The sequence below is a fragment of the Tigriopus californicus genome, chromosome 8 (genome assembly GCF_007210705.1).
Source record: "Tigriopus californicus strain San Diego chromosome 8, Tcal_SD_v2.1, whole genome shotgun sequence".
Lineage (NCBI taxonomy): Eukaryota > Metazoa > Arthropoda > Copepoda > Harpacticoida > Harpacticidae > Tigriopus > Tigriopus californicus.
In genome coordinates this window covers 7,698,029-7,708,286 of record NC_081447.1, presented here as the reverse complement: position 1 = coordinate 7,708,286, position 10,258 = coordinate 7,698,029, and the positions used below count along the sequence as shown (strand labels likewise).

At 44.9% G+C, this 10,258-nt stretch overlaps 2 protein-coding genes across 2 annotated transcripts in view; one reads left to right on the top strand and one right to left on the bottom strand.

The window, feature by feature from the left end:
• Positions 1 to 7,673, top strand: part of LOC131884711 (uncharacterized) — a gene marked incomplete in the record, with an annotated part of 24,790 nt that extends 17,117 nt beyond the window's left edge. The window contains 10 exon segments of the mRNA XM_059232571.1: positions 1,845 to 1,868; positions 2,624 to 2,971; positions 3,048 to 3,101; positions 3,201 to 3,296; positions 3,378 to 3,623; positions 4,469 to 4,720; positions 4,816 to 5,335; positions 5,579 to 6,499; positions 6,683 to 6,966; positions 7,285 to 7,673. Coding sequence (XP_059088554.1) covers positions 1,845 to 1,868; positions 2,624 to 2,971; positions 3,048 to 3,101; positions 3,201 to 3,296; positions 3,378 to 3,623; positions 4,469 to 4,720; positions 4,816 to 5,335; positions 5,579 to 6,499; positions 6,683 to 6,966; positions 7,285 to 7,551 — 3,012 coding nt within the window.
• A 2,131-nt stretch (positions 7,674 to 9,804) lies between these two features.
• LOC131884723 (uncharacterized) lies at positions 9,805 to 10,258 on the bottom strand (the record flags this gene model as incomplete). Its single annotated transcript, XM_059232587.1, is given in 1 exon segment — positions 9,805 to 10,258. A coding segment is annotated over 1 exon segment (300 nt), but the record flags the coding sequence as incomplete, so codon positions are not given.

The window sequence follows — 10,258 nt, the reverse complement described above, 5'->3', positions numbered from 1 at the left end:
ATTCATCCTCCTCGGCCAATCAAACCAGAATCTATGAAGTATCTGCAAGTAATCCAAATGTGACAACAAAGTGTGAAGTGGTAGAAACCCGCAACACCCAGATTCAAAGTGATGCCAACCAGCAACATCAAAAATGTGAGCTTGCGCTTCAGTCGAAGGATCAGCCGCCCATTGACGAGACCGCACTGTTTCGCAGCCTCGAACCTGCCGAAAGCCAGAAGTTTGAGGAGGAGTTCGAGAAACTGACCTCTGGGGTAGATGTCATTGACGAGAAAGAAATTGAAGAACTTTTAGAAGGTCCTAAGCGTCGAACAAGTGATGCGTCATCCACTTCAAACTCATCCAAATCCAGCTCCAGCTCCAGCTCCAGATCGAATGGAACTCGGATTGAGGGCTCCATTCCATTTGTGGATGAAGACCTTTCGGAAGCTTTAGTAAAGGAAGAGGACGAGCTCACTTTATCGGGGAGTCAAAAGAACCCAGATACTCCCGCTTTCAAGGTCAACATGGCTGAGGCCGTGAATCGAATCGTGGTCGAAAAACCAACCAGGCTCAATCTGTCTTCAAGGTACGGACCTCCTGCGAGTCTGGCTGCCAGCGAGAATTTCTCCCCCGATGATAACAGTGATAAAAGCTCTAGCAAGGCCAGTACGACCGTTATTCGACTCAACCATGATGAGAGTCGGGAGCGCATCGATTCCGGGTCCTCTGAAAGCGACGACTTTCAAGATGAGATTCAGTTTGATCCCACCATTTCCAGTGGTCAAATTGGATACAATGAAGGGGTTTTCGGAACACACCCATTACTATGGGCGGACCGAATGATCGCAATTCCACTGCTTCCCTCCAGACGCTTCCATTGATGGCTCCGTCGACAACATGACACCCACTGAGGCGGAGAAGTTGCTGAGCACAGAACTGAGCGAGAAGCGGCTCTCTGATGAGCAAGCCAAGGAGGTCGTGGCCTTACTGTCGCTCCGGATAAAGAGCTACCACCCCTTCCGTTTGAGTCCAAAGAAGAGGAACATGGCATCTCGTCCGATATTGGGAGTTCAATCGAATCTTACACCTTAACAGCATCCACGAAACACGAGGTGGACACTCATCTTCCTGAAACTGGATCGGCTCTGGATAAGCTGGACAGTTTGGTCTACCGTTCCAAGTCTCAAGAGCCTGCCAGCTCAGATTATGTGTCAGATGAATCTTCTGTTCAGCAACCCAAAACCAAGACCAAGTCTAACGCGTCGGGAATTGCGACAGGTTTCGTACCCGAGAAGATCCACGAAGTGCACCACGACCAAAAGAGTGGGGTTCACTACTTCTCTGACGGTCATTATTGGTTTGAAATCGCAGCTATTGACGAGAGCTCGGCCCGTGAACGATTGCCAGACAATTTCTACAAGGCCCGGGTAAGCTGCGGTTCTCGACCGAAGGAATTCGCCAGTTTTCCACCTTCGGCGTCGACGAATACGATCGTCGAAATGAAGATGTGGATCCGGTGGCCGCATCGGCGGAATATGAGCTTGAGAAACGGGTGGAGAAAATGGACACCTTTCCGGTGAATCTGAACAAAGGCAAGGACGGATTAGGTCTGAGCATCATTGGCATGGGTGTTGGTGCGGATGCAGGTCTGGAAAAACTCGGCATCTTCATCAAGACCATCACGCCCAATGGGCTGGCTCACCGAGATGGACGGATTCAAGTTAACGATCAAATCATTGAAGTGGATGGTAATTCTTGTGGTGTGTGACCCAGTGTATGCAGCGTCTGTGTTGAGAAACACATCGGGAACTGTACAATTCATCATTGGTCGTGACAAGGATCCGGAAAATAGTGAGGTTGCACAACTTGTCCGACAGTCACTCGAGGTAAGCACATGTAATCTCGTTGGATCATTCATCCACCGATACCTTGAAAAACGATCGACGCGTAGGTCTTAAATCTAGTACAGAGCTTGTACCTAAGTTGTGGTTCAAACTTGACCTTTTTGTCAATAGGCTGAAGCAATATTTTGAATGTTAACGTGTCAACGAGTAATGATTCAAGGGCTCTTTGCCATTCCAATCCATCCATTGATAATCTCAAGAGTAATTTCGGCTGATCTCTCAAGTTTTTGCTGGATATGGGAAGGGTGGATGAGGACACCATCCCTCATTTCTGCTTGCCAAAGTCATTTACGTTTTGCTTTGTCATTGCGCTCATCCAAGTTTGGGGTACGCATTAATGATGGCAAATCAGAGTGGGCAGGCATTCTCGATCTTTTGGATTGTATTGTAAGAATGAGATCAGCATCTTAACCTCCCATTAGACCTTAAACGGAGTCTTAGAGCATTGACATTGGAATATTTTGCTGTCTCTCTTATAAGCCCGCCGCTCCAGAGGATGACGACGAGGACTCTGAATCATGGGTAAGCGTATCAACTAGCTGCTCGGATGAATTCAATAGGTTTCGTTAACAGTTGTTATTGGTAATCATCTTTACTATTTTTCACGCTTCATTCGTTACCTATAGTATCAGGATTATTGGGTGAGAGTATAGCAATGTGATAGCAACATCTAATTTTGAAAATTGAAAGTTTGAAGAACTACTGAATAATGGACTTATTTTTTTTCTACCAATCAGGCAGACAAGGAGAGAGCGGATTGTCAACGTGAGCTCATGGCTCAATTGGAACGCGAAGCCAGTCTGGACTCAAGTGAGGATCAAACCTCCATCACCAATTCAAGTACAGTCGAAGGAGAGCATACCATTCAACCTCAGGAGGGACAGAATGATTTCCTCAACGATTTCGACGAGGCCGAGGAACGGGACGAAGATGACGAGGAGGAAGAAGATGATAAAACTTTGGCCACCACGCCGGACGTGGAATCCAGTAACATGGTCTTCGGCAAGGAGAGTTTAAACGACGCTCAAAACCTACCCAATTTCAGTCCTGAGGACATCAATTTGCTGAAGATCAAGCTCGAAGAGGTAATTCGATTATTTATAGAGAGGAATCGGAATGAGTTTTTTAGACTGGAGAAACTGAATGTCGGTTCGGTTTCAGGCTCAAACCAGGAACACGGAAATTGAAGAGGAAATGGATCACATCAAATCCAAAGTAAGTCTATCGAAATTGAAAGGCATAATTGGAAGTTAACAATTAGTTGTTTTGCTTATTTGTCACATTAAAATAATGCTACATGATTTTTCATCTCAGTTAACCGACATCTCGAAAGAAGAGGAGGAACTTAGCTCAAACCAAGAAAGTCCTACATCTGAGAAGAGTGACAGGACTGCCAAAGAAGCTCTGGAGGTAAGATATTGCCGGTATTATCTGGACCTATCTGGTCTAGATATTTTACTTGACAATTTACTTGATCAAAATTTATTACAGCGCGAATTCGAAGAGCTACGTCGGAAATATATTCAAGCTAAGAAGGTGATTGCCGGCTTGAAACGCCACGAATGCTTCCGTTCACTTCAATTGCAAGAGCAGAACCGTCTGCTCACGGATCGCGTGATCCAGCTCGAACAAGAGCTTGTGAACACCCAGAAAAACGCCGGAATGCCCGTCAGACTGCCCTATGAGGATAGTCTATTAACCAAGGCTAACAATCCGGATTTCTCTAGTCAAAGCCAAGTAAGATGAACACGGTTTTTTTGTCTTTAATTCGAAGATGTATTGGAATTGAAGAATGCCATCATTCCCTGTTACAAATCTAATCATTAGACTACCCTTGAGAGAAAAGTTGAGAAGACTTTGGATACCTTTTCGAATCTTCCTTTAAGTACTTCACAACTACATTTTTGTATTTAGTGGCTTCATTGGTTCGCTCTTCCGCTTATTCGTAATTCAATTTTTTTCGTCTGCTTTATTGTGATCAAATTAGTGATTGACCTTTCGAAACCTCAACAGCGCGAACCCAAACTGTTGCTGTTTGTTAGTTGTTGCTGATTAATACAAATTCATCGATTCGAGGCTTCTAATTGAAGTCTTGAAAATTGCTTTCAAGCGTTGTAAAATTGCAAGAACTCAGTACATCCTACCATATTTGACGACCTCGTAAAATCAATTTAGATCGATTCTTCTTGTTTAGTAAGCCTTTGACAGGTAAGTGTGGCGGGTAAAAAACTCATCGTTACCAAAAAAAACAAAAAAAATATTTTTCAATTTATCGTTTACAAGCAAAACCAATTGCATAAACTTTATTTAAAACCTCCTGACAATTTGTTTTATTTTCTGCACTGCGTCCTATGTTTGATCGAACGACCTGTCAATTTCCATCCTGTCGACTGGCTCTTTAGAGACTCTTGCCACAAGTGCAAGGTAGTTCTCAATGGCTAGTTTTTAGTTTGGTCTGTCCATGTAATTGTATGTACACTAGATGTGGACTTTTAATTTTTTCTCGGTCGTTTACGTTTGCATTTCAATGGCTACTAATGTGTTTTTCGTCGATTGAATTTGAATGCCGTTATGTTTTGCAGTCCATGTCCATGGGTCTTCATTTGGACGAAGACATCTCGGAAACCGAGCTAGAGGACATCAGTATCAGTAGTAGTGGACCCATCAAAGAAGAGCTGGACAAGCTCTTCCCGTCACACGATTTGCTAGACATCTCTGCCAGCAAATCCAAAGCAGAGCTGGTCCAAAAAAGTGCACTCTCCAATCGGAGCAAGCCTTCTATGGACGCCCTTCGCACCAGCATCTTAAGACGTTCTTTATCAGCCTCCAGCACAGTAAGCTACAATACGATCTCCGATGCGAAGATTGATCATGCCTGACAATAATGTTGACGGCTGGCCTTAATCTTTTAAATTGACATATTTTTCAGATTGAAAGCGTTACGGAGATGAATCACGGGTCGGATGATTTTCATGAAGGTTTACCGACAAGTGATAGTGGTTACCATGCCACGGTTACTCAAGTCACGGCAGTTCGTCAGCATTTCGGTAAAGCTCCAATGCCTTTGCCAAGCCATCCACCCGAGTTCATGAGACCGGATTATCTGGGCGAATTTCAAAACGGTCAGAATCAGTCGACGTATGAGAATCTCCCTATTTCCTCACCGCTTCAAGAAAAAGCTCCAATTGCCTCCTCAACACCCACCACTGCTTCCCCGACGTGGAGCAAGCCTCGAGGAGCGGTGGCCTTACCCGGATTCGGGACCTCCCCGGGAGCATCTGGGGGTGTGACCATGGCAGATCAACTGAAGTCACGCTTGGAAGAACGTCGAAGAAGTGGCCACAGCAAAGACAGTCCATCGGCTGCAGTGCACGGAGATTCCAATGCCTTTGTGCCTGAGAGCATTATAACCAGCATGGAGCATGCCGTCAAAGTAGCAAATGATAATGGTGAGACACGTGTCTTTTAAGTTATTCATTCCTGGGTGGGTGGGCGCATTGCGGTTTGTCCCATTTTCGTAGACTTCAAAGGGGTTTCCATAGCTTTGTGGGATTTTCATTAACGTTTTCTTTTAATGTTTCGGCCCAGTGTATGATTTGTTTTGTGTGTTCGCGTTCAACCTTGACTAAAACCTTGGTCTCTCTCTTTTTCTCTTCTCCAAATCATCTTTTTCGATTGGATTTTCTAAACAGTGCGAAAAATATCGCCACCAATTTCTACCAACATGTCATCATCGTCTTCGTCGTCTTTGGGATCGAATCAGGCCACACCTCCACACATCCATGCCATGAATCCGCATCATTCGGTTGTTATCGCGCAGAAACATTCCCCTAATTCGGCTTACAATGAAATTGGCCTCCCGCCAAGTAACCCGCATTTGCACCAACATATTTCCTCTCAGCACCAAATATCCCACCCTATTCCCATTCGATTCCCCAGCCCAAGTCAAGCTCAGCAGCAACCCCAACAGACTCAGCAGTCGCTCCATCAAATGCGAGCTCCGCCTCCGTACCCAAACTACCCGCATCCGGGGTTCGGAGCAACAGTTTCCTCCACCTCCTCATCTTCAAGCAACGCCGTGCAGACCGTGTATGTCAGTAATAGTCCTCAGGTGGTACCTCATCCAGCTAGCATAGGTGCCCATATGGGGCACGCCTTACCACCGCCACATAGTCCCTACCACCCCCAGCACAATGTTCGTCTACCTGTGTCATCTGGTGCAGCCTCAGCCGCACCTATCGTTTCTAGGACTCACATGGAGGCTCCGCCACCTCCACCTCCACCGTCACATCAGCCAATTAGCAGCAATAATAATATTAATAACAATGGTAGCGGTAACAGTAGTGGTGTTGATGGCAGCAATCATCACACATCGGCTCAAGGCTATGCAGGAGAAGGACCTCCTCCACTTCATCCTCATAGTCAGAGTCAGCCATATCATCACCAGCCTCAGCAGATTCCCACGTCCCAGGCACAGTTGTTGCTACAGCAAAAGCAGCACCACCAACAGGCTCAGCAACAGCAATACCAATATCAGCAAATGATGCTCCATCAACAACAGCAAGCTGCTTATCACCAAAAGCAATCACTGGCCTATAAACCCTCACATATTGGTATGATTATAGCAATTGTGGCACTTACAATTTATTTTCATATACCGTTCCTCAAACGCTCGCTCTCAGTACTAGTATTTTTAACCTTTGGGATTATGTTTCTCCTCCTCGCTGGGGTTGGTTTCCTGTCTTAAACATCGATTAATGGTGAATTTCATGCTGACGGATTTTACTTGTTTTCAGAACCAAGCGATGCCGGCGTTATTCCTCCCGAATACAGAACCTCATTTCATTCTTCCACGGGTCATGGGGGGATTCCGGTGTCAGTGCCCGTCCCGCCTCCACATGTACCCATGTTATCCGGTCCACCAGCTCCCCAATCCAACTCGCCTCGAGGTTCAGGAACGGGAAGCAGTAACAACAGTCTCAGGTCTAATGCAGCCGGATCCGATCCAAATTCCCACGGGCGCAATGATCGACCCTTGAATAGTCAATCATCCGTGATGGTGCAAATGGTGAAAGAACAGGTACGGCATGTTCTGCAGCGAACTTGATTGCTGTTTGATACGTGTATCTCAGTTGTGCTCTCAAGACTATTGAAAGCACTTTGCTTTAAATGACTTATTGCTCTTTTTTGACCCTCAACGGTTGGTTTTTTGTAGTGGGGGTGGGGGGTGAGGGGGGGAACAGAAAAAGTTATTTGCGCTTTCCATAGATCGAAAAGTGTCACTTAAAGTCTTAAGAGTATAACTGATACAAACCTAAGAGAACCATGAGGGTTCAAACTATGTTGTCATGTGTATAAACTCGTCCCTGAAACTATTGGTTTTTTTCTATATCTGTAGCTGTGCCAGTGGCTATTGGCGATGGAAATGCGACACTACTTAACTTATTTCATGGATAGCGAGCTCAGTGATGAAGACATTCTCTGTCTGGATAACAACGGGCTCCGCGATTTGGGTGTGACGAACAAAAGTGAACGGGAGAAAGTCAGAAAAAAGATCAAAGAACTCAAGGCTCTCTACGACAAAGACAAGAAGGAGATGGAAAAGGAACGCAAGCGGAAAGATAGCTTATTGAAGAAGGCCGAAAAGGCCAATCGAAAGAAGTGACGAAGAGCATATCTGGACGGATGAAACTTTTTCCAGTGATTATTGATCTCTCTTTCTTTTCCTCACCAATTTGATGATTCTGCTACTACTTCTCTTGATGATGATACAATTTACTCCAGTGATCAGTACTTAGTTCATTTATGTACCGAAGAATGTGACGTTTCACGATGACGAAAAGGTGCATTTGTCATAAAGAACACTATCAATGTGCCAAGAAAGTGAAGACGATTCAGAGTCTTTGTCACCGTCTGGCACATTAAATTTCACCCCATGTCGATTCCGTTACCTTGGCTTTGTAATTTGGTAGCTAGACCATGCTAGATGAAAATAGTGTCATAGAAATGAGAGCCAGAATCGATCTTTACTCTCATACGAGATAGTTATACATGCGTTTAAACATATACCACCTTTGTGAGTATCACCCTACCAAATCGATCGTCAATGTCATCGTATGGAAAAATAAAACATCTTTTTACATTTTCTTTGAAACATGTTTGTTGCATTTCTGCTTGCCAGGTGGGAATCAGTTTCAAATATGATGGATCTAGCCCCTCTTACTCTTGCTAGTGGTTTGGCTCACAGGTACCCCTCCAACTGAGACACATCCCACGGGTTGTCCTAATTTGGCGGCCTGCTTTTGTGTTTTCATCTCCTTCTTCCATTCCTTGTCACTCATGCCAGGGGGCTTGTTCTTCTTGTGAATGGGTAAGTACCCGACAGCCCTTGAAGGAGATGCAGCCGGATTTGGCAAACCAATTAAGCCCGCTTTAACGGGATTTGCCCCGGGAGGAGGACCCATAGGTCCACTGATAGGGCTCAATCCGTAACTAGGTAGACCCATTGGATATTGTGAGCCCATTTGAGGATGTGCACCGCCTTGGAATGGTGGGCCCGCCTGAGATTGTGGGCTCATTTGGAATGGTAGGCCCCCCTGTGGTTGCTGGCCCATTTGGAATGGTGGACCCGTTGTGGCTCGTGAACCAGTGTGGGTTTGAAACGGGGAACTGGTAGAGCTGAAGGTAGGAGCACTTGGATATCCATTGCCATACCCGGATGACGGGTGATGTACATTTTCCCCGCTCCCGTTAACCATCCAAGGTGACGACGGAATGCCTCCCATTTGTCCTTCAGGAACAGGTTGCGGTTGGACAGGATTCAAATGAGACCCTGGTTGATTCTCGCCACAAGATCCCTGCGGCATCTGCGGGTACCCAGGGAAATTGCTCTGGTCTGAAGGCGGTACCCATTGGTTGTTGGGTGGGTTGGGATTATTATTTGGATACATGATGGATGGGCCAAAGAAAAGGACCTGTTCAGGATAATTAATGTTTTGCAGCGAAGGCCTCTTGTGCTGCTGAATGTTAATAGCCTTATCTATCCACAGAACCCAATAATTGCGACGTCAATCTGAGTCACTGATATAAAAGATTGCATAGCTTCGAGAATAACCTACAGTCAGGCCTGGTCTAAATTGTGCTGTATATGTATTTTGCAATACCGTCTGTTTTCTGATAAACGTAGTTATTGTTATGCTCATGACTCAAAATCATAATATTAGAATTCCAGTCAGTTTGTTTTGAAACAGTTCAGTGATCCTTGCAATGGTTGATATTTTCAACTGCGAGTGCGAGGGTCAGAGTTAAGCCTCGGCCAGTCAAAGAACCCTGGCATGATGGCATCATCCATAAATATTTCCAATAGTAGGCCATAACAAGGGGCCTCTCTCAAGCCATGCAACTGCGCTAAATACTATGCCTCATCTCCTCCTCTTTCTCCAAAAAATGGTAATACAATGTTTTGTTGATAGTAACTGTTACAAGAAATTGCAAAACGCACAATGGTCTACTAATGCACTTGCGTTGGGCAATTTTGCCGACCAAGTATATAACCTTAGGTTGAAATCTTCTAGTTAGTTATCATCAATGAGATCTGATCAAATGCTTCTTTTTTCTGATACAAAACCGTTTTCTTCAACTCTCCCAAAATTTTCAGTTTTCTGTTTCTGAATCGGAAGTATACACCAAAGAAATGAGCATTTTTATCGTCTGTCTTTGCACTGAACCCAATGCAATTAGGATTTACCCCTTAAGGGTGAAAACTCTTTCCCCCGTTTTGTATATGTTCGAATGAAAGTGGGGCAAGTGGGTAAATGACTCTTGTTGTCGATTCTGATTGTTCCCCAGCTTCGTTATCTAACGTCAATCACTCTCATTAAAAGACTGGCATTCAAATGATGTTGTTTCACTTCAGCAGTATCTGTTGGCAAGATCAAGATTTATTATCACAATGGGAAATTTGTGCTTGAATAATATTGTATGTAAAATGGTAATTCTGCTTATAACGTCGAACAGTTCTGACGTGTGCATTGCCACCCTGGTAAAAAGTTTGACTAGATCCCAAGGGCTCTCTAAATGTCCTTCTTTGGTTCCATTTTTGAGGTCGGAGAAGCATTCAGTTCGTTCTTGGAGGACGGGGTGTTCAGTGCTCTCTTGGCGGATCCGTCACTTTCAGTGACGAGTGTCTCATCGGATGAATCACATTCTTCAATAGGATCGATGATTTCGAATTCGTCGTTGAGCATTGCGTCAAGATAAGCCTCTTCTACCGTAATGGTTGGCGGGTCTTCGGTGAAATATCCGTTGCGCACCATGGAAGCAAACTTTAGCCACATGACCAGGAGCACCAACAAGGCTAATGGCACCCCCAT